The 21,735-nt window shown below is 53.6% G+C and overlaps 11 protein-coding genes across 11 annotated transcripts; 6 read left to right on the top strand and 5 right to left on the bottom strand.

Moving 5' to 3' along the window:
- Nucleotides 1-405: 405 nt before the first annotated feature.
- Nucleotides 406-1,411, bottom strand: CKM354_001055600 (uncharacterized protein; the record flags this gene model as incomplete). Its single annotated transcript, XM_044806018.1, has 2 exons — nt 406-894; nt 968-1,411. The coding sequence occupies 2 exons, from the start codon at nt 1,409-1,411 to the stop codon at nt 406-408; spliced, it is 933 nt and encodes a 310-aa protein (XP_044661953.1).
- An 833-nt stretch (nt 1,412-2,244) lies between these two features.
- Nucleotides 2,245-3,276, top strand: CKM354_001055500 (uncharacterized protein; the record flags this gene model as incomplete). The annotated part of the gene is made up of 3 exons (XM_044806017.1): nt 2,245-2,328; nt 2,386-2,745; nt 2,800-3,276. The coding sequence occupies 3 exons, from the start codon at nt 2,245-2,247 to the stop codon at nt 3,274-3,276; spliced, it is 921 nt and encodes a 306-aa protein (XP_044661952.1).
- Nucleotides 3,277-3,539: 263 nt separating this feature from the next.
- On the bottom strand, nt 3,540-6,272 carry CKM354_001055400 (snoRNA-binding rRNA-processing protein PWP2; the record flags this gene model as incomplete). Its single annotated transcript, XM_044806016.1, has 2 exons — nt 3,540-6,164; nt 6,255-6,272. The coding sequence occupies 2 exons, from the start codon at nt 6,270-6,272 to the stop codon at nt 3,540-3,542; spliced, it is 2,643 nt and encodes an 880-aa protein (XP_044661951.1).
- A 669-nt stretch (nt 6,273-6,941) lies between these two features.
- On the top strand, nt 6,942-8,201 carry CKM354_001055300 (septin CDC12; the record flags this gene model as incomplete). Its single annotated transcript, XM_044806015.1, has 3 exons — nt 6,942-6,980; nt 7,034-7,564; nt 7,626-8,201. The coding sequence occupies 3 exons, from the start codon at nt 6,942-6,944 to the stop codon at nt 8,199-8,201; spliced, it is 1,146 nt and encodes a 381-aa protein (XP_044661950.1).
- A 506-nt stretch (nt 8,202-8,707) lies between these two features.
- On the top strand, nt 8,708-9,667 carry CKM354_001055200 (uncharacterized protein; the record flags this gene model as incomplete). Its single annotated transcript, XM_044806014.1, has 2 exons — nt 8,708-9,322; nt 9,383-9,667. The coding sequence occupies 2 exons, from the start codon at nt 8,708-8,710 to the stop codon at nt 9,665-9,667; spliced, it is 900 nt and encodes a 299-aa protein (XP_044661949.1).
- A 1,054-nt stretch (nt 9,668-10,721) lies between these two features.
- Nucleotides 10,722-12,005, top strand: CKM354_001055100 (uncharacterized protein; the record flags this gene model as incomplete). The annotated part of the gene is made up of 1 exon (XM_044806013.1): nt 10,722-12,005. The coding sequence occupies one exon, from the start codon at nt 10,722-10,724 to the stop codon at nt 12,003-12,005; it is 1,284 nt and encodes a 427-aa protein (XP_044661948.1).
- A 604-nt stretch (nt 12,006-12,609) lies between these two features.
- Nucleotides 12,610-15,245, bottom strand: CKM354_001055000 (uncharacterized protein; the record flags this gene model as incomplete). The annotated part of the gene is made up of 4 exons (XM_044806012.1): nt 12,610-13,863; nt 13,911-14,720; nt 14,821-15,040; nt 15,088-15,245. The coding sequence occupies 4 exons, from the start codon at nt 15,243-15,245 to the stop codon at nt 12,610-12,612; spliced, it is 2,442 nt and encodes an 813-aa protein (XP_044661947.1).
- Nucleotides 15,246-15,777: 532 nt separating this feature from the next.
- CKM354_001054900 (TRAPP subunit BET5) lies at nt 15,778-16,347 on the top strand (the record flags this gene model as incomplete). The annotated part of the gene is made up of 2 exons (XM_044806011.1): nt 15,778-15,823; nt 15,887-16,347. 2 exons carry the CDS (start codon nt 15,778-15,780, stop codon nt 16,345-16,347), a joined length of 507 nt encoding a protein of 168 aa, XP_044661946.1.
- Nucleotides 16,348-17,075: 728 nt separating this feature from the next.
- Nucleotides 17,076-18,932, bottom strand: CKM354_001054800 (uncharacterized protein; the record flags this gene model as incomplete). Its single annotated transcript, XM_044806010.1, has 1 exon — nt 17,076-18,932. The coding sequence occupies one exon, from the start codon at nt 18,930-18,932 to the stop codon at nt 17,076-17,078; it is 1,857 nt and encodes a 618-aa protein (XP_044661945.1).
- A 606-nt stretch (nt 18,933-19,538) lies between these two features.
- CKM354_001054700 (uncharacterized protein) lies at nt 19,539-19,903 on the bottom strand (the record flags this gene model as incomplete). The annotated part of the gene is made up of 3 exons (XM_044806009.1): nt 19,539-19,647; nt 19,703-19,773; nt 19,823-19,903. 3 exons carry the CDS (start codon nt 19,901-19,903, stop codon nt 19,539-19,541), a joined length of 261 nt encoding a protein of 86 aa, XP_044661944.1.
- Nucleotides 19,904-20,325: 422 nt separating this feature from the next.
- On the top strand, nt 20,326-21,573 carry CKM354_001054600 (uncharacterized protein; the record flags this gene model as incomplete). The annotated part of the gene is made up of 1 exon (XM_044806008.1): nt 20,326-21,573. One exon carries the CDS (start codon nt 20,326-20,328, stop codon nt 21,571-21,573), a length of 1,248 nt encoding a protein of 415 aa, XP_044661943.1.
- Between the last annotated feature and the right edge of the window lie 162 nt (nt 21,574-21,735).

The following is a 21,735-nucleotide window of genomic DNA, read 5'->3' as shown; positions in this document are numbered from 1 at the left end:
GCAGCACTTGCACACAAAGCCTTTAATTTCTTCTCCCCGTCTCAGGTAGCAGGGGTGCATGCGTGTGCTGTTGGGCCTGTTGGGGTCCAGTGGATAGCTGTCGCCGCCGTAGTCGATTGTCCAGGGGTTTTGAGTCTGGTTGGTCTCTCGGTCTTGGGACATTGTGATTCGTTGTTCGGCTTTGGAGATTTGGAGATGATTGTGATGCGCGCTGTGGTACTGGAGTAAGGGGTTGTTCTTGCTGTTGATGCTGTTCGGGAAGAAGAGGAGGCTGGGAATAAGTACTTGAAGTCGAGGCTCATGGGAGAAAGTGACTTGGTGAAAGGAGTGGGATGCAAGACACGTTGTCTGATGTCAGTTCCAATGTGGCGATGGACTGTCTCTCGTCGAGAGTAGCATTGTTCTTCATTGCAACTCGTGGAGATATGGAATAGCTGCCATTGCGCCAGGTTTCTCCACAGTCTTCGACGCAGCCAACGTTGCGAACTCCAATGCACGCTTGTAGTCGAAGTCTCCCGAAACATGTCTCGCTCTCTGCACTGCGTATCCGCCAACAAAGGTGTCTCCAGCGGCTGTGGTGTCGACGACTTTCACTTTGTGGGCACCAACGTGACCTGATGCACCGGAGACAGTGGCGTAGACTAGACCCTCGCCACCAAGTGTGATTACCACTGCCTCTCGGACGCCCTTAGTCAAGAAAGTCTTACACAGCTCCAGCAGGGTATTCTTGTCTGAGCTTGCTTCCGCATGCCCAGCGAGAATAGCGGACTCTGTCTCGTTCATGATCAAGGTGTCCATGCTCGCGTAGGCATCCTCTGGCAATTTAATTGCAGGAGCAGGGTTGAAGATGACATGCTTGCCGGCATCTTTGGCTTTGCGTATGTTGTGAAGAACCTACCGTTGCTATCAACATGCCACGGACTTTGGGGAGGCAACAAACGGCGTGAGGGAAAGGAGAGGTACTCACGGTACTGAGCGGAATTTCTAACTGGAACACAGCAATATCGCCGTCTTGGCCAGTGACCAGATCTTCCGAGTCACCGAACTTCATGTTGGCGTGAGCAACGAACAGGATCCTGTTCTCCCCACTCGCATCGACAATGATGTTGGTGACCCCAGTCTTCTCGCCTTGCAGTCTTCGGACTCCACTGGCATCAATGCCTTCTTTGCCGAGAGCTTCGAAGTAATCATTGCCAAAGCCATCGTCGCCCACAGCGCCGATCATTCGCACTTTGACATCTTCGCCCGCAAGACGAGCAGCGCCAACTGCTTGGTTGGCGCCTTTGCCTCCGAAGCCCGTGTCAAAGGAGATGGCCTGGAGAGTCTCGCCAGGCTGCGGCAGACGCGACGTTCTCGTCACGAAATCGATGTTGAGAGAGCCGATGACGGCGACTGATCGCTGAGAAGGCATGTTCGCTGATTGCTTCGATGGATCGGGCAACGACCACGAGGCGAAAACATGAATGAGGGTTGCGGCACAACCGGGAAACTCCCAAAAGCCCTGGGACAACACTCGAAATGGCAGCTTCGACTCCACCTCATCGCATCGCAGGCAGGTTTGGACTCATCATCATCAAATCCTGATGTTCACAAATCCGCAGCAATTATTGCTTGGCCTTGCGCCAATTGAGGCAGTTGCATAGCTTTTAAGTTCCACGGCATTCTTCTCTTGGAAGCTCGAAGAAGTGCCGTGCGAAGACGATGCTTCACCTCAAAGCTTAACATGGCCTTACCAACAAGGAGTGATGCGTACCTGACGGCGAGGCAGGGTACATGTTGCTATTTTGCTTCTTGCTTGAGCCATCGGTGCATGCCCCTACTGGTCCAGAAGGGAAACATTCTCGTAGAAGCTAGCATGCTGAACTTTGAACAAGATACACAAAGCTTGCAGGCTACTGGATTGGTCAAGGCGCACCGCCCCCAACTCGATATGGCTGTCCGCAAGGCTGGCCGCTGGCCTGAAAGGCTCCACTGCAATGCAACTCTGTTCGCGAGTAGGGAGTCTACGGCATAAGCCGATATTGCTCAGAGAAACGAACGGAACTGTTGAGCATTCAGTAGCCTGGTCGAAAATAGCAACCTGGATGGGCAGGACAATATATAGGTCTGCCTCCAAGGCTCACGATGTCTTGCTTGGACCTATTCTAGACACTTCACCGCATTCTCGTTTATCGAACCTTGGCAACTTCCGTCATCACTCTTTACTTGCAGCGCCGGCGCTTCCCAAGTACTCTATACAGCATCATGTATTCTAAAAACGTCATTGCAGTTACCGCTGCTCTCATGCTTGGCCAAGCAGCAGCATATCCAGCGCAACTCATCGATCGGGTAGGCATTGCTTGGTGGTCGAACTTGCACTAAGGCAAATGTAATAACATCGAGTAGGACAACCAAGACGACGGGCCGTGGAGCATAACGGACCATTCACCCAGCTGTAAATATGATCCTCGTTTGGGTTGGATCGGAACGTATTGCACAGGTGGCAAGCAGAATGGTGTCTACGGCTATGGAGTCCGTCTTGAGGATAACCCAGCCTATTACACTTACAATGATGGCGACATCCAACGGGGCCATAGCGACAAGGGATATTTCTCGAAGACTGCTGATGGCAAATATACCGTCGACTGGAGCAGGGGCCAGATCGCCGAGACCGGTGAGAAACTGGACCCATGGGTTTACAACCCATACCTCGGTGTATATAAGCGCGATGTTGCCGAACCTGGTCGTCGTCAATCGAGAGCCCGGGTATGAACAAATCTTTCAATCTAACGGTATTCATAGCTAACATACCAGGAACAGAATGTCCAGCGAAACGAAATCGAAGTCCGAGCTGCAGCAATAAAGTCCGACAATAACCTCGCCGCTCGGGACGATCAAGCACAACAAGAAGCACTCTCCAAGCACATGTCCGAAATCGTCCAAGCAATGGAAACCATCAAGGCCAACCACGAAGACCAAAACACCGAAGACATCACCGAAGAACAAGCCAGAAACGAGTGGCCATCCGCTTTCACAATCAGTGGTGTCAATCCCTTCATCGGTGGTGGCTATCCCGTCAGACCAGACGCCACGTTCTACGGGTATGGGTTTCAACCCGAGAAGGGCGATAAAGGGTATTCCATCAACTTGGGTTACGACCAGCTGAACTACAACGGCAATGGATATGCGCTGCAGACAATCTACGGTACCTACGATCTGAGCAGGAACAAGTGGGCGGACAATCGTCCGAACTTCAGCTCGCTTCAGTTTTACAATCCTTTTGCTGGCGTGTACTAGCGGGATGATGATGCCGTGGCGAGGAGACACATCAGAACGGTGGCTATGAGTAGAGGTCGAGGGACGGTGATCGAGCCTGGGGATCGGAGCAGCAGTGGACGGGCCGATCTATGGCTTGCACCACGCTGTAAATGTTGAGAGCAGAAAAAGGATTATGATGCCTCATGTTGTACTGTGGCGAAATGCCGCTTTAGACGGTGTGTTTGGCGATGTACATTCGGGAAGTTGTAATTTACAAAAGACGAAGTCGTTCCCAACACAGACTATTCCAATCCATGCCAACCGTCTTCGTCACCGTCCATCATGCTGTCATCCTCATTCGCACCACCGCTCGTGATAGCCAGCATCTTGGATCCCACGTCGACTGACGCTGTCGGCTGAGCAAGCAAGTAATCAAGCGTATGGTTGTTCTGGTTGGCCACTTTCATGATTTCTCCTTGCACTCTTGCAATCGCCTTTTGCATCATTCGTACCACTTCAGCATATTCGCCTGGTCGTTCTTTCAAGAGGCGACCATGTTGATTGAGCAGGCTTTCCATCCAGAGCAAGTTCAATTCAAGGTGCGGGCTCTGGTCTGACTCTTTCGACACGAATCGCAGTAGTCGGTCCAAGTAAACCTGTGGAAGGTCGCGAACGACGAGGCCAATGTCAGATACTGGAATGGCACGATAGACCTTGCGCACGAGCTTCAGATCGCCCAGCCGGAAAGCCATTACCATCGCCTTCAGCCAGTCTTGTTGCCGAAGTGTTGCTAATGTGTTCTCCGGTGTGACATCTACATCAAGATCGAAAGGATCGAACACGGCGCCGGCATCCAGTGAGTAGATGAGTAGACCTTCTGTGCTCGCTGCGCAGAACGCTCGGCCTGTTGGCGAGAATGTCACTCCTGGTACCCGCACTTCTGCTGCTATCTTCCGTTGCGCAGCATCTCCACGTTTGGCACCAGGCAGGCTTGTGTCCATGCGGTCTTCGAGATCTGATGCTTCACCTTGCTCGTCCAACAGTGCTCGTGGTCCGGCTTCTGTCAACAGTTTTGAGTTTAGGAATTCCTGTGTCCCTTCCAAACTCAAGTTGACGGACACTGTGAATTTTCGCAGCAGCACACCAGTCTCTACCGCGTACAGGCAAATATATTTGCTGTTGCCACCCGCGAGCAGCACAGAGCCATCTGCGCTATATGCGATAGTGCCGAAGCTTTTCGTTCCGGCCACGTTGGCTGCAGTTCGTCGATCTGTCGCTTTACGCCCTCCACTTGCATCTCGTCGGCCGTCCAGGCCAGCTTCTTGCGTCGCTTCGCTGAGGCTCCAGAACGTAAGCTGTCCGTCCAGCGACGATGCCGCAATTTGCCGCCCATCTGGTCGTACAGTCACTGCTAATACATCTGCTTGGAGCTGTATGGGTTCTGACGTTTGTGTTCGACCGAAAATTGACCATATACGGACGGTGCGATCCCAGCTGCCCGAGACGAGATTCCCTCCATTAGGTGCAAAGGCAAGCGATGACACTGGTCCTTCATGACCTGTTAGCTGATCCAGCAATTGTCCTGTCTGAACGCTCCAGATGTGGATGTCGAAGTCATCTGTTGAGCCAGCCGCGACCACTTCGCCACTAGGGTCGACCGCAATAGATGTCCAAGGTAATCTTCTACTCGCGGTGAAAGTTCGAAAGCATCGATATCTGATTAGGTCAAATGCGCGTACACTGCCATCAAGTGAAGCTGTGAAGAGCACATTTCCACGCTTCGCAAACTCGCAAGCTGTGACTCCGGACGTATGTTCCGTGAATGTAACGATGCAAAAGCCGGAGGTTGTATCCCAGATTTTGATCTTGCCGTCGTCGGCGCATGTGATTACACGGTCTCCGGAGGGAGAATAAGTCAAAGCGTTCATGCTGTCGAAGTGCCCTTGCTGCTTCAAAATGTAGGACTCGCTTTGCCACTCCCACACGAGTAGCTGACCAAGTGCCGACGAGCCAAATGCAAGCCATTCGCCGGTGTGATTGATGGAAACAGTGTCTACGCTCGATGCGGAGATGGAGAGTTTGTGTATCTCGCTGAAGCTGGGTAATTCATGTAACATGAATAACCCGTTCGAAAAACCAGTGACGAGCAGATTCGATAACGGGTGGAATGCCGCTATCGTGAGGTGCGCCTGGTCTTGGAAGAAGTAGTGCCTGTTGTTGATCCTCCACCGCTCATCATCTTCGCTCACGTTCTCCGGATCGGCATCTGGTGGAGGCAGGTACTGCCACTGGAATAATGCACCGTCTTTCGACACAGTCCATATCGTTTCTTGGTCTTTGCTGAACCATGCGGCATGCACAGCAGTGCGGTGTCCAGCGAGAACAGTGGGCATAAAGCCTTCCTCTGGATCGAGGCTCCATATTCGTGCTGTCAAGTCCTTGCTCGCCGACAGGAAAAAGCGGCCATCGCTACTCCATTGGATGCTTTGAACGGTATCGTGATGTCCCGCATACTGTCGATATCGCACGAATGGCGCGAACTCCAATCCGCCATCCTCGCCAGTGGTAGATGGAGTCTTCCACACTTCGATCTTTCTGCCAAGCCCTACAGCAAAGTGATCGCCACTTGGAGAAAAGGTCAAAGCCGATACGGCACTTTTGAGCGAGAAGTGGTAGAGCACGATCCGTCGCTGGAAGTGTGAGAGAATAGCATGCCCGGACTCGTCGATGGTCAGGAGTAGCTGGCCCGCTGGATGAAGGGCTATCCGGACTATGTTGACTCTGTGTGCGAAGGGTAGAGTGTATGATTTGTTGTTGATCAGGTCAAAGACGGAGACTCTGTTGCCGACGGGCGACAGTAGGCAAGTCCCATCTTTGGTGTAGACCAGGTTGCCTTTGCGGTACACGGTGCCCAGAAGGTTCGAAAACTGCGCTTTTGGTCAATTGGTCAGTCTCGTCAAAATGTGTTTGCTTGACGCATCAAATTTTTCGAGGTCGCACAAGCGGGGCGCGCCTACCTTGAATTCCGTCTTCATCTTGCTCACTGTGTATCCACCTTCCTTTCTTCTGAGCGATCTTGAGTGCTTACCGCAAAGCCATTCCCGACGCGCGCGACAGTGATGGACGGCCAAAATTTCGTGATGGAGTCTCGAAAGGCGGAAGCTCCCTCGTCCCCGCAAGCGCTAGCGGGCACTACGGCGCACCCTGCGGTGCACTCGAAATTGGCGTCTCCCATTCGCCGGTCCAATGCCAGGGGCCACCGACGGAGCCAATTCGGTAAGTGCCAGCTGGAAAGGAGAGCACCAGCACCAGCATCGCAACTCCCTCCCCATCTTCACAAGCAACCGCATCCCGGGCTCAGCAGTCGCAATTGCTGCTCATTCACCCATCCGCCCATCCACGACTTCTCCCGCAGCGCCGCTCGTCGTGCGCTCCGTCTGTCCTGTACGAGAACACCCTCCTCCATCTGTTCCCCAACTTGAAATTCGTCCATCGCGCGTGCTCGGCTCCTCCGCGAGATGGATGTCCTCACCATGCAACAAAAGCCATTGGCTAACGTCCGCCGCGCCTTAGACAGCTTCACGCACCTGAGACACCCTCCCGGCCCATACGACCCTCCACCGGAGCCCATTGCTCCGCCGACAGCGCCCGCAAAGACCCTCCCGCAGCTCCCCGTCCGCGAGATTCCCCCTCCACCAGCAGCCATGGCAGAGACAGGAGGTTCGCCCATTGGCATTGCCAACGTACGTTGCGCGCGGACAAAACTGGGCAAGACGCACACTGACAGCTTTCGCAGCTGCCCAACCAGCGCCACAAGATCGTGGCCAAGCGTGGTGCTGCCTTCACGATCATGGTGGCCGGTGAGTCTGGCCTGGGAAAGACCACCTTCATCAACACTCTCTTCAGCACGACCATCAAGAACTACGCCGACCACAAGCGACGTCACGCAAAGCAGATCGACAAGACCGTCGAGATCGAAATCACAAAGGCGGAGCTCGAGGAGAAGTTCTTCAAGGTCCGCTTGACCGTCATCGATACACCGGGTTTTGGTGACTACGTGAACAACCGCGACAGCTGGCAGCCAATTATAGAATTCTTGGACGATCAGCACGAGAGCTACATGTTGCAGGAGCAACAGCCAAAGAGAAGCGACAAGATTGACTTGCGTGTCCACGCCTGTCTGTTCTTCATCCGCCCCACTGGCCACACTCTGAAGCCATTGGATATCGAGGTCATGAAGCGCCTGGCCACCCGTGTCAACCTGATCCCAGTCATTGCAAAGGCCGATACTCTCTCGCCGGCAGATCTCGCCCGCTTCAAGCACCGCGTAAGTTGATGCTTTGCAGAAATTCGCCCTCGATCACAGCACTGACAATTGTCGAATACAGATCCGAAGCGTCATCGAGGCACAAGGTATCAAAATCTACACTCCACCGCTCGAGGAGGACGATGAGGCCGGCCTGCAGCACGCTCGCAGCTTGATCTCCGCCATGCCATTTTCCGTCATCGGCTCCGAGCGTGATGTGACTACTCCCGATGGACGCACTGTCAAGGGTCGTCACTACCACTGGGGTGTCGCTGAGGTCGAGAACGAGGAGCACTGCGACTTCAAGAAGCTCCGCGCCATCCTCATCCGCACACACATGCTCGACCTCATCCACACCACAGAAGAGAACCACTATGAGGTGTACCGCGCGCAACAGATGGAGACCAGGAAGTTTGGAGAGGCAAGACCTCGGAAGCTGGACAACCCTAAATTCAAGGAGGAAGAAGAGGCTCTCCGCAAGCGCTTCACGGAACAAGTCAAGGTGGAAGAGCAGCGCTTCAGGCAATGGGAGCAGAAGCTTATTGCTGAGCGTGATCGCCTCAACAAGGATCTTGAGCAGAGTCATGCGGTCATCAAGCAGCTCGAGGCGGAGGTCGAGACGCTGCAGGGTAGCATGTCGAGGACTGGTCGCCGCTAGGCGCACCAGGGGTGCAGGATATGAGTATGAAGACGCAAGAAGCTACCGACCACGCCACGGCAGGACAGTGGCAACTGCGACAGAATCAGATCTCAAGCGTTCCCTCCATCGCCAGGAAATCAGACATTGTTATGGCGCCGAGTGGGACTCGTTTCAGGGTGGGTTGCAAAGTGCGAAGATACCTCTACTGCTTTCATTGTGTTTGTTCAGGAGAGATTTACGGAAAGCTGCTTAGCGTGGTGTTGCGAGGCTGTCAAGTGCTGAGCATCGCGGGCACGAGCCAAAAAGCATTAGTGCGTATCTGTAGGATGTAATATCAGCACAGCACTTGTTGTAATTATATTTGGACCCCATCTTCACATGTCAATCAATATACCCACATGCTTAGCTTGCATCTGCTCCGATCCCTGCTCTGAAGTGCGAACCACGGGCTTGGCGCCTTCCTCACCTCGATCTAATGTTTCAAGTCTGACTTCAGTCCTTCCACGACACATCATGCTACCACGATGACAAGCAATACACGCTTCCCGACGAAGCAAATCTCGAGGCTCACAAACCACAATGGACCGGTCCACGCCGTCACTTTCTCCGCCGGAACGGGTCAATATGTCCTCACCGGCTGTCAAGACCGCAATGTCCGACTCTTCAACCCAGTCAACGGACGACTGATCCAAACCTTTTCTGCTCACGGCTACGAAGTCCTCGATCTCAGCGTCAGCGAAGATAATGCACGTTTCGTCTCCGGAGGCGGTGATAAAACAGTTTTCCTCTGGGACGTCGCCACTGCGCAGACACTGCGACGTTTCACAGGACATTCTGCGCGGGTGAACTGTGTTGCTTTTGGAGGCGAAGGTGATTCAGTTGTCATCAGTGGCAGCTTTGATGGGACTGTCAAAGTCTGGGATGGGAAGAGTCGGAGTGAGAAACCGATTATGAGTTTTTCGGAAGCGAAAGATTCGATTTCGAGTGTGGCTGTCAATGGGCATGAGATTTTTGTTGGATCTGTGGACGGGTGTGTGAGAGTTTATGATTTGGGTATGGGCTGTGTGGATGTGGACTTTGTGGCGCCTGGGAAGGGAGTTACGAGTGTTTGTCCTACGAAGGCTGGGGATGGATATTTGGTGAGTAGTTTGGATTCGGCGATGAGGTTTTTTGATCGCGGGACGGGGAAGTGTTTGCAGAGTTTTAGGGAGGAGGGTTTTGGGAATGAGACGTATAGGTTGAGGAGTGTTTTGGCGATGGGAGAGTCTTATGCTGTGAGTGGGACGGAGGATGGGAGGGTTTTGGTTTGGGACGTTTTGACTGGAGTGGTGGCGCAGCGACTTTGGCATAAGAGTGAGAGTGCTGCGCAGACTATTGCGAGTAAGAAGGACGTCGTTTCTGCTGTGGCTTGGAATCAGCTGAGGAAACAGTGGGCGAGTGCTGGTGGTGATGGAACCGTTGTCGTCTGGGGAATGGACGATTGAATGGGCATGTGCGAGTGAACTAAGCTCCGATCATGATACTGGTGACGAACTCCGAATACGAGCAACACGACGGCGAGTATGACTGGTCGTGGATCGAATCATTCAGCGCTGCAACGGACGCTCGAAAGCGAGAACGACAAGAAGTCCTCGTACAAGAAGCTATGGGTTTCGCAACACCAGGAGATCAGGGCCCAATCAGCGCGAAGGGAAGGGAAAAGATACATTCACCAAGCTCAAGAATCTCCTAGGATGAATTCCTACGGCCGTAAATGACTTATTCAGGCGTTTTCCAGATGGAGTAATGGCTGATACTCGGGTGATGAGGATGCGCGAGAGCCATGCTGAAGCATAACACTGCTCGTACCATCAACACTGGTCTTGGGCACGACAACGATGATCCTGTGTAAGCGATATGATTGGGGGAGGAAGATGGCACATGGCTAGCATGGCACATAATCTCCAGCAAAATGCAGAGGCTTAGTGGAGACATGTACTATGGCCGTTGCATGGGTTGAAGGTTCATAAGTTCCTGGAACTTGTATCCAGCTATTTGTGCGAATGCCGTGCAATACAAGGCTGCCTGAAGCGCACGTATGCGACTAGGAGCGAACACACCTCGCTCATTCGATTGCTCGTACGGCTGCTTCACATTCACAATGATTCTTGCTGCCATTGGGCTCAAGGAAGTTGCAGCCCTGCACATCAACCTTGTCAGAATATTTCAGCACGGGCCGTAGCCTCGGTACTGAAGTAGCATCACGACATGGTCGGAACATGCTCCATAGACTTCACGACAGAACTTCCTCGTCGTGTGAACAATCTTCCAGGTGTATCAGACCTGTGATTGATCAGCGATCGACTCCTGACCTTCTAAGCTGTCGCTGAACGAGATCCTGCCGGTAGGTGGATACCCTTGGCTGACTTCATCGCCGCTTCGCTCCGGGGCCGAACACAACCAGGTTTCTGCTCAGTCTATGGTACACATATGAAGTAAGTATTACATATCATCGCACTCTGGCACCTGCTCTCTCTACTGCCTGCAAAAGTCGCAGCGATGCCAGACTCACTGCAGATAGCTCTGAAGAACGATAGCGACCTCGACAACGTCCATGCCTACGTCACTGGAATTGCGATTCAGCATGACGGCAAACGCTGCCTCCTCAAGGCCAATGGCAAAGACTTGTATTTCCCAACAGACGTGACCGAAATCGGCTCTCAACTGCAGGAAGACTGCGCAATCCCACTTGGCCAGCCCGGCAACACGGTCACGATTACCATCCCACAAATAGCAGGAGGCCGAATATGGATCGCAGAAGGCCATCTCACATTCCTGCTCAATCCTGGTGGACCGGCCTTAGTCGAGCCTTCTGTCCTGAATCCAAGTGATCCGAATGCAAATGTCAATTTTGGGTTTGCGGAGTTCACACTCAACGATGCTCAGCTTTACGCCAATATCTCGTACGTCGATTTCGTGCCAAGGATACCCATTGCCATTACGTTACAGGCCAACTCGGGAGACTTGCAACATGTGGCAGGCATGGCTCCTGATGGAATCGATCGTATGGCCGAGAGTCTCGCCCAACAAGCTCAGAAGGATGGGCGGCCATGGGACAAATTGGTAGTAAACAAAGACGGCCGCAATCTGCGAATCCTGAATGCAACACACGGAGGTGCCGTTGGCGCCAGCTTCGACGGATATTTCGAACCCTACGTGGAAGAAGTCTGGCAAAGATACAAGTCAGACTGCAAATGTAAGATCAACACGCAAGCTGGGCCTGGAGTACTCGAAGGCCATGTCAACCACAAAGGGAAACTGAAAATCGGTGATGAAGAATTCGAGAAACCTACCACAGCAGATATTCTCGGCTGCAATAGTGGACCTTTCACGACTGGACCTTCACCTACAAGAAATGCTATCATACCTCGGTTAGCAGCTGCATTTGTTCGCTCTGCACTGACCGAGTGCGAAGATCATCCTAGTCAACCTCATACTTTCTACACCCGAGATCCGACGAGTCACTATGCGAGATTAGTGCATGAGCACAATGTCGATAAGAAAGGATATGCTTTCGCGTACGACGATGTGCAACCGGATGAGGGCGAGGATCAATCAGGCAAGGTGAATGCCGGGGATCCTGTGTTGTTCACGGTCAGTGTTGGCGGCAAGAGCGCTACAGCAGCAGGTGGAGGAGCAGCAGCTCCGTCTCAAGCGCAATCGAATGCGGGCGGCTATGATCGGCCTCCGCCTCCACCTCCAGCAGAGACACGACCTTCACCGGGTCCGGGCGGGTTGAAAGGAAAGCTTTGGGGGAAAGCGAAAGGGTTTCTAAAGCATTGATCATGGTTGAGGTTCGCTTTGGCTGTGGCAGGGGCAAATTGTCTTGGCTGGATGCATCTTCAGCAACCTGGTACAAAAAAGGGATACATGACTGCATAATGAATGAGATAGACGTTACGGCACCAACAAAGTTGCACTGAGCGATCCGCTGGTCTGACCAGACGTCCGCTTCACATGTAATTTGCGCGGCTATGCGCGACGGACTGATCAATCGACGCAGAACTTTCACAAAGCCAGCCTATAGCAGCCTTATCTTCAATTCTTCGTGCGCGGGGACGTGGTGAACAAAGCTGTATATGGAGAAGAGAAAGGGAAAATGTCAGATGTCGAGTAGGCAAGAGCCATCATGTCGTGATATGCTGTGCTATGCTTCATAATATGTAGCGACTTGGCGACTCAATGTTGCTTTTCGCCATCCCAACTCCACGCTAAAGCACATCCAACAAGAGACTGAGCAAGCGACCGGCGCAGCTAGTACATGTCCCTATCATGCTGTTATGCCATCATATACACTATTTTGATACAAGTTATACCGAGGGGGTAGCAGGGGCCAGGGCGAGGTATGGCCGGAATGTTCGCGACTCCGGAAAGCTAAAAATAAGCCTCAGGTTTCCGGATAAGGTGACACAGTGCCGCTTGGGCTGCTGTTGCTTCGGGCTTCGAGCCTGGAGGCGGTTTCGTTCAGTCGTCTTGCAACACCTTTCAAAGTCTGCCCTGCCTGAAATTTCGCCGCATCACGCAGTCGTCGTTCACTGTTTGGCGTTCGAGATCGGGACGGAGGCGTTGTGAGCCCGCTGGGTATTGTGATACCAGGACTTGGCAGCGGTGATGCTGACGCAGCTGCTTCGCTGTTGACCATGAGAGTAGGAGTAGAAAGATCCCGCCCTTCCTCGTTGGCGCGGTCTGCAGCCCGTTGGTCGATGCGCTCGTTGACGTTGGCTCGAGCTCTGTCTCGTTTGTCGCGTGCGAACGAAGCCAGCCGACTTGTACGTGCGCGAGCGCGAGTCCTAGATGCGGTTGTGCCTGCAAAATCGATGGCATGGTTTATCGATGACGCCAGAACATTTGGATGTCGTCGTAGGCGTTCAATATGTTCAACACGCCGCACCAATACCACACTGGCGTTGTCGCGGTCATTCAAAATGCGCTCAAGTTCCTTTTGATAAGCAGCCTCGTAGATGTCATCATCGACACCACTGGGGCTTTCACATACCAAGAACTGACCATTGTCGTCAGTACCCTCGGTATCGCCGCCAGCACCAATGTTGAGGTAAATGCGGTCTTCCAGTGGATCATGAGCTTGACCCTTGCCGCGCTCATCGAGTGGGAACGTGCTGGCTTTGTGGTCCAAGTGCGGTCGTTCGAGGTGGTCGTCGGATGCCGACATTGGTTGAGCAGCGAGAGGATGCGATGATTCTGATCCGAAACTCCGTGCCTCCGTTCCGGTGCTATCAAATGGCGATGGCGGCGTCTGTGGACTTTCACGGCCACGTCTGCTAGCGTCTGGTCCCTTCGGAAGTTCTTCCTCCATATCACGGTGCACACCTTCAACTACCAGAGCTGACTCCACTGGTCGGCGATCTGATGCATCAACGCTCCGAGATGATCGGTGCACAGCGGATGGCGGCGCTGACAGTCGAGATTCGCGGCCAAAGAGACCTTCCATGAACTGAGGCCGCTTGCGGTAGATGAGCTTCTTGAATCGCTTCACAGCTTTCATCACCGTCATGAGATGTGCCATGTTGCCAGTGATAGCTTCGTTCATCTCTGCGTCGGTTGGAGGCTCGACGAGCGTTGCGCAGTTATCTTCTGCAGGCATCATCGGATCCGTTCCGTTCCGGGTGACCCATGGGTGCTCCTAGTGCAATGTCAGCCTCGTTCTACCGCGGATGCAAGAATACATACGCGAAGCTCAGCCATGGTGATACGCCTATCTGGATCCTTCTCCAGTAATCGGCGGATCAGGTCTGCGAACGTGTCGTCCTTCTCCTCCTCGAGCTGAGGTTCGTCGCTTTTGATAGCCTCATATAACTCTAGCATGTTTGACTTCTCGAAAGGTATGCGTCCGTAGCGCAAGCAATACAGTGTGACGCCCATGCTCCAGATATCTGCGGCTTTGCCGCTCACGGGCCCATGCTTGACCACGCAAAGCTCGGGCGGCATGAAAGCTGGGCTTCCTGCTGATTTTGTTGTATGCATTTCGGATTCTTTCTCGAACATCTCGCTTACGCCAAAGTCGACGATCTTGAGAACATCGTCATGAGTGATGAGGCAGTTGTCTGGTTTGATGTCTCTGTGTATGATGCCTTGCGCGTGGAGGTACTCGATGCCGAGAATCATGTCGCGAAACCAGTCGCGGCATTTCTCTTCGTCGTATGGCTCCGCACGATGGTCGAGCCCGACATGCATCACAACGCCTTTCTTACACATTTCGAGTATCATATACAGTGAGTCCTCTTGCGGGTCGTCCAGGACTTCAATGAGTGAAACCAAATTGTGATGATCCAACTTCTTCATAATGGCGATTTCTTCCTTGATGAGCTCAAGCGAATTGTTGACGCCATTGAGCTTATCGGACGAGGTGTGTCGATGTAGTGGTGAATTGAATCCTCCGCCTGCAGACAGGTGGCCCGGCCTCCTGTGTTGATTCGGCTTCCGCAACAGATTCGATTGCGCTCGCTTTCGTAGCCGAGATTTGGAAAACTCTTTAACAGCCTGTGCAACCCGCAATATCAGTCCTGGTCCACATGAAGAGGGTGCTTGACGCAAAGCCGGAACAGCGCTGTTTGGATATTGGGTATCATGGAAGGCTCACATATTCGTGACCGTACTGGTCTACTGCCAGATGTACTGCCCCAAAACTGCCTCTTCCAATCTCTTGCTTGATCATATATTGATTAATGCGGTGGACAGCCCCGCCATCGTCATCGCTGCTGCCATAGTGTGACCGGGCGTCGAGGGTCTCTTTGACGCCTTTGGATCGTGAGGGTGCTCGTGTGTGGTGTCGCAGCGGACTTTGATATGTCGGCGCAGATCTGCGGGGATCAGCATGGTGCGGACAATGGCGCCGCGAGGGACCTACACATGTCGCACGGGGTGTCTCGAGTGGTGTCCGCCGTGGTCAGGAACGTTGATACTGATGCCGTGGCTCGGGACGACGCCGGGCGCGGCGTCCTTCTCCGGGGGAGTAGGAGTGGCAGCGGCTGGGCTCAGGTGGGTTGGCGAGGGCGACTCGGCCATGGCGGAGCGGAGCGGTGCTGCTTTTTCTCACGTAGGTTCGAGGGAGAGAGGCATTCCTACGCTGTCGATGCTGGGCGGAACGGGCGGGCGAGGGACAGCGCAGGTAAGATGTTAGCAGAAGCAGAAGAAGAAGAAACGGAGACGGACGTGATTCTCCGCTTCTTCACATGGGATGAGGTCGCTGCTAGCTCCATCAGCCAGCTCCTGCACACGCCTGGCAGCAGCTATCGAAGGAACGATTAGAACTCAAGAAGGTGTGGGGTCCGCCCGGCCTGATTGAGTCGGACGGGCGTCGAATTCGTGCTAAGTCATCCACCACCAACATCCCAACTCGGCGCATCCATTGGACTGTCTGGCCTGTCCGGCGCGCCTCCTTCCAATATCCGAGAACCATAGCACCCGCGCATTAAGCATCGCGACACGTGCGGCCTGCATGTGGGAGAGCCATTGGGCGGCTCCGCTTTGCAACCTCCCCTGATCTGGGCCATGCTCCCAGTTTCACGCACCAAATTACCCGGCACTTGAGGCACAAATGGCGGGCATGAGCGTCTACTCGTTCTACATCTTCGACAGGCACAGTGAGCACTCCTGCGTCGTACCTTGTATTCATGGGCATCGCATTGGCTGACGAGCTGTCTCAGCCGAATGCATCTACTCCAAGCGCTGGACTTCTCCTCCCGCCGTGCAGCAACGAGCCCCAAACACAAGCGCCCTCAATAATGGCGAACTTCCCGTATCAGCGAGAAGGGCTCTGAAGGCCGAGGACGATGCCAAACTCATCTTCGGCACCGTCTTTTCCTTGCGGCGTATGGCTCGCCAGCTCGGTGGGCAAGATGACCAATTCTTGTCATACCGCACCGGAGAATACAAGCTTCATTACTTCGAGACGCCAACGCAACTCAAACTCGTCATGCTCACAGACACCCGTGTTGGCAATATGCGCACCGTGCTGCATCAGATCTGGGCTACGCTATATGTGGAGTACGTTGTGAAGAGTCCGCTCGCGCCAACGGAGCATCCCAAAGGCGTTGGCGTGGCAAACGAACTCTTTGAAGGTGGCCTGGAGTCCTTCATTGCATCTATCTTCGCTCCTCAACAATGAAGAGTGCAAAATTAACAGATGACATTACGCCCGGGCCGGCATATCACACCCTCGGTCTTGCAATCCTCCGCAACGGTTTTCGAGATCATGGCGTTGGCATCGAGTGCTTCATGTCACTCACTAGCAAGTCGCTGAGGAGTTGCTGTCACACCTGCCACAAGTGCAAGAGGAAGAGCACCGCGGGCCCGATCTAGCCTTGAGCTATTGAAAACAAGACGCGGTTCAAACAATAGCCAGTGCCATTCTCTTCCAAGACTGTTGCCAACAGGACTGGAGTGGCACCGCCTCATACTTTAAATTCAACCAAGCCACAGCAGCCTCGGCGCATTACGCACCATGACTCTTGACACAACCTAACGATCACGGCAGGAGTTGCGACAGCAGGAAAGAATGAATTACAGTAGCATGTCGAATCACACGACCAGCGAAAGTAAATGTAGGAGATAGCGCTAGCTCGTTGAGCGCCCAGCCCATCGTTCTGCATTTCAGGTCATCTCGCATATTCTTGCAAGAGACTCTGGTGCGATTCTCTCAATACTACAAAATCACGCTCTCAAGCATGGCCATCGTCTCCAATTACTTCTTCTTCTATACCCATTTCTGTCGCAGACTGAATCCCTCTGTCGCATGCCTCTTAAACTCTCCGAAACATTAGTGATACTTGGCTTACAGTCCGTGCACCCTGATCTGGCACCTCGCGTCTCGCGCCTGTCTACACTCCACCATCATCAAGTCGCAGCATTTGCAGTCTTCTTGCTCTTAGGCTCCTTAGGCTTAGGCAGATCCACAAAACGCTTCTTCAGTTTCTTGAATTCGGCGATAGACTGCGCTCCTCCCCACTTCTCCTCCTGTCCTAGCTTCTTTGCCTGATCCACGAACCTCTCCACGCGATCGAGATAGCCCAACGCCGCTTCGCTCAGGTCTTCGTTCACGATATTCGGATTCTCGTGTTCTTCCAAAAGAGTCTTGACCCAATGCACGATGTTGGAACAGCGCAAAACATGGCCTCCAAACGAAAGACTGTCACCCGCTGCGCGTAAGCGGAAGACCATGTGGACAGTGCCTGCTGGGAAGAACACAGTTTGACCAGGCTTGAGGACAACATAGCGCCATCTTCCGTCTCGGAAACGCTGCGGGTTCCGCCTCCACGCTGCGCGTTCTTGTGCGGAAGGATGTGAGAGCCAGCCGAAACCAACACAGCCTTGGTTGAGGGTGATGAAAGTGCTGTAGCCATGCGAGTCCTGATGAGGTTCTGTCAAGGCACCTGCTTGTGCGAGGAGTGCCCACTTCTCGACATCCTTGAATCCTGGCTCGTATTTCCGACGACGCGTCTCATCGGCAGAGTTGGGGATCTTCAGCTTCGTGATAAGCCGACAATCTTCGTTGCTAAGAAAGAGCGGTCTCAGGCCATCGTCATGGTGTGTTGCGAGCTCCAACAAGTTCCACGGGTACTCTTTATCCTTTGGATTAGTTGAGCTAAAACGCTCTTTGATTTTCCCCATATTGACCGCACGCACTGAGACCCCGGTGTTACCAGTCCTGGCGCTGGAGTCTTGAATATGAGCTTTGGCAGCATTGTCGTAATACTCTCCGAGGAACTCCGGTACTGTTGACAACGGGAGAGGCTGCTGTTCAGCCGTAATAATGGGGCCATTGAAGAATTTCCCAGGCGCCACTTCCGCAAGAGCTTCATTCTTGGAGAGGAATTTGGCTTCGTCGTTGTTCGGATACTCTGCCATCGACAACAAATCCCGCAGACGTCCTGCCGATCGCTTGTGCACTGTATTACGGTCCACCTGCAAGGTAGTCTGTAGCTCATCCAACATTGCCTCGACATATCTCCGATCGCTGACTTCGTCGCGAAGCGGCCTAACGTTGCCGAGCGAATCGATGTGCGATGCCGCCGGAGGAGGCATGAAAGACATGACAGGAACCGGCTCATGAGGCGGTATACGCACCTGGCTCGGCGCAGTCGGCGGCGTCGTAGGGAGAGATTGGGATTCCTCGACGTTGTGGCTGGTTTTACGTTTCTTCGCGGATGGTTGCGGTCCGCGAGGTACCACATCTGTATCTGTATACTTCGGCTTCGTGGGACGTGCTCTACTAGACCGCTCGCGACCGTACATTCGAGGATCGAACTTTGGCGCATTCGACGACATCTCACTGTCCGCGGCTGTCGCTTTTGGCGCAGAGGGGCTCGCAGGTTCGAGTGTGTCTTCCATAGCGGTCTCGATGTCGGCAGCCGCACCTGCGATGGTCGTGTGATCTGCCGAGTCACGCCTGGATATCATGTCTGGGGCATCTTCGAGCCCTCTTTTCAATGGCAACTTGACCACAAGCGATGGCTGCTCGGTCAAAGTCAGTCTTACCACACGTTGGGACAGCGCACGGGCAGGCGTTTCTGCCATCGCGAGCGGTTGTTTCCTTTTTGTACAATACGCGATCAACAGGCAAGTGCAAAGGGTAAGGAATGTGATCAAGAACGGAGCTTTTGGACATAAAGAGAGCCTTACCTTGGTAGCTTTGCGAGGTCGTCTCGCTTTCATTGTGTCCTCATCCGGAATTTGTGGTTGCGCAGCTTTCATTGTTGCGCGAGATGCGGCGGACAAACGCCCGCTTCTGCGTGGCGGCATTGACCAACAGTTCTTTCCCGTCCGTTCGGTCGCGACGCAAGGCACATGGCGATGTCTCAGGCGAAGTCATGGCAAGATATCATTTGAAGAAATAACCTTAACGTGTGTCATATGCGCCATTCACTTCCGGACAAAACACGACAAGAACTTCGAACACTCCCGAAAGCCACAATGGAGAACGGGCATAGCAGGCGGGCAGGAAACAGTCAAAACTCGATACTTGCACGATTGTGAGAGGCCAGACACAAGACATTCCACGAGACATTTGAGACATTTGGACAGTGTTCAGTAGGTTTGCAATTTCATTGCCATTTCATTGCATCGTGTCTATGCTGGTCTCATGCTATCGCGCGCGCCGCGATGCATGGGGATGAGTAGAGAGTAACTTCGCCGCTACCAACAATCAGGCAGAGCTCGTCATTGCACTGTTCGCACCAATCGTAACCGCCGAGTCTTCAAGAGTGTCAAGAGCCCCAACGTCGAAAGACCCAAAGTCAAAGGACCTCAAGGTCGAAGGACATCAAAGTCGAGGAACCTCGAGTTGTCTCAGTGTCGCATTTAGCAGGGAGTGCAGTTGCCGGCCATGAGGCACAGGCGGAAGTCGCAGGCGTGGTCGAGCAGGTACTGCTTCTCCTCGGCGCTGCAGCGGTCCCAAGCTGGTGGGTTGCTAGAGAGGTAAATGTCAGCAGATGTTCTCGAAAAGGGGGCGCGACACTTCTTACCAGCCACTAGGGGTGATCGTCTGAGCAGCCTTCTCGGCGACGATAGCAGCCGGTGCTTGGTTCTCGGCGCCCTAGACATTGTTAGCTCTTTGCCTCGAAGATGAGTGACAAGTGACTTACAGTGGTGGCTGGCAAGCCGGCGACGGTGGATGCCATGAGGGCGATGATGGCGGCGCCAGCGACCCGTATGATGAACTTCATGTTTGATATTGTGGAGTGATGAAGTGTGTGGAAGGTGTGGTGGGCTGCGGAGGTTGGCACTTTGATTGTGTGGGTGTGTCGAGGAAGAAGGGAGGAATCGAAGAAGAGGAATGGCTGAAGAAATATTGAGGGTGGGTCAGCTCCCGTGCCGTGCTGCCGGAGTGAGGTGTTTGCTTGTCAAGCGGGTAGAGCGCCACATGCAAACGGAGTAAATGAGGGTATTATTCAAAGTGAAGGAGATGAGTTATCGGTGCGTTCCGTCTTGGAACTGACGAGCTACAGAGCGAACGTCTTTAACTACCATTGCACTGTGCCCATGGAGGAACTGGCGAAAAGGCGGACGAATCTGAAGCAACCGTCACGAGCGGGCATACACTCTCCGTCCAACTCACATCACATTTCCTTCGAAAGCTTGGTACCACATGAAAATCGACAAAGCCACATATGTAATGGCTCCTGACACGAAGAACACCCGTTTCCCGAACGACGATGCTCCCATAGCGCCGAGAGCTGCACCGGATCAGGCAGATGGTCCTGTCTACGGAGCATTTCAGCGCTCGTCCTTGGAGAAAGAGCAGGTACTTGCGCGCAACGCGACACACGCAGATTCTGCGCTTCCATTTGTCACTTCAGAGGCGCCATCAGCTGCTGCAGAGCGACACTTACACCACCGTCATTCAGGTGACTCACTCCGATCACCAGCAGCTGAACGCGCGGCTCAAGGCTCGGCTGAAGATTTGGGTGAATGTGAAGTCGGCACGACAACAGGCAGAATGGCGCCTCAGGATCGTTCAGCCTACTCCTATCCTCCAATACCAGAGGCGGAGGACTTTGAGATGGGGCAAGAAGCATCCACAGTGCCTCAATTTGAGCGAGCGTTCCATAGCCATCCTCCTCCTGCTATGTCGGATCAGCAGCGATTCCCGCGCAACATACCCTTCGGCACTCCTCAGCGTAGCGAATTCATCGACACGGGACCAGCGACATCATATCAACCGTCTCCTTCCCACAGTGACAAGAAGTGCAAGACCAGCAGGTCCGGCTTCGTCCCAATCGCGCCGGCACGCCAGTCTACGGATGTCTTCACAACTTCTGGACAGCGCCCGAAGTCTCCAGGACTTTTCGGGTCTCAAGCCCGTGGCATCAGAGGCGGACGACCAATGTCCTTATCTCAAGTACCCGCCATGCAGCTTCCTCCACCATCTCCCGATGTCATTGCACAACTTCAGCAGATACCAGACATGCTTTCAGGAGGCATGAGCCACCTCACGCAGATGGTGGGACACCTCGCACAGAAAGTCAATGGCCTTGAGAGTCGTATGGTTGAGCTCGAAAGCGAGAATCGCGCGCTCAAGGCGCAGAACACGAAATCTTCTGCTCCGTCGACGGGCGGCCCCGTTGGTCTACCTTTCGGAGTGGTGGGAGTGCCAAAGCAGCTGCAACAACAGAACGAGAGTTTCGGCGGGAACTCCGAGCGTCTTCATCCCCTCACTCGCAAGAAGGACTCAATCCCGTTGCCGGGTGAGCCATACGGTGGTCCACTCTACAAACCAACGCCGCGAGGCCCTAGCATGCTTGGAAACATGTTTGGGTCTACTCGGCCGCCTCAACGTCCACCACGCCCCTTTGATGGTACCGACAATACGAATAGTGGTGGATTTGGTAGTTAATGCCATCAGAACCTTGTACACACTTGACAAATGCAGGGTTTCTTATGCTTTGGACCTACAGTATCGCGCTTGGACAAAGTTCATAGGAAGATTCAACGCAGTCAAAGCACGCGAGGAAGGACAGGAGCTATCCCAGCATGATCGGTATTGGCAAGGTTCATT

The sequence above is a fragment of the Cercospora kikuchii genome (assembly GCF_019650295.1).
Source record: "Cercospora kikuchii DNA, contig_00007, whole genome shotgun sequence".
Taxonomy (NCBI): domain Eukaryota; kingdom Fungi; phylum Ascomycota; class Dothideomycetes; order Mycosphaerellales; family Mycosphaerellaceae; genus Cercospora; species Cercospora kikuchii.
This window is presented reverse-complemented; position numbering and strand designations above follow the sequence as displayed.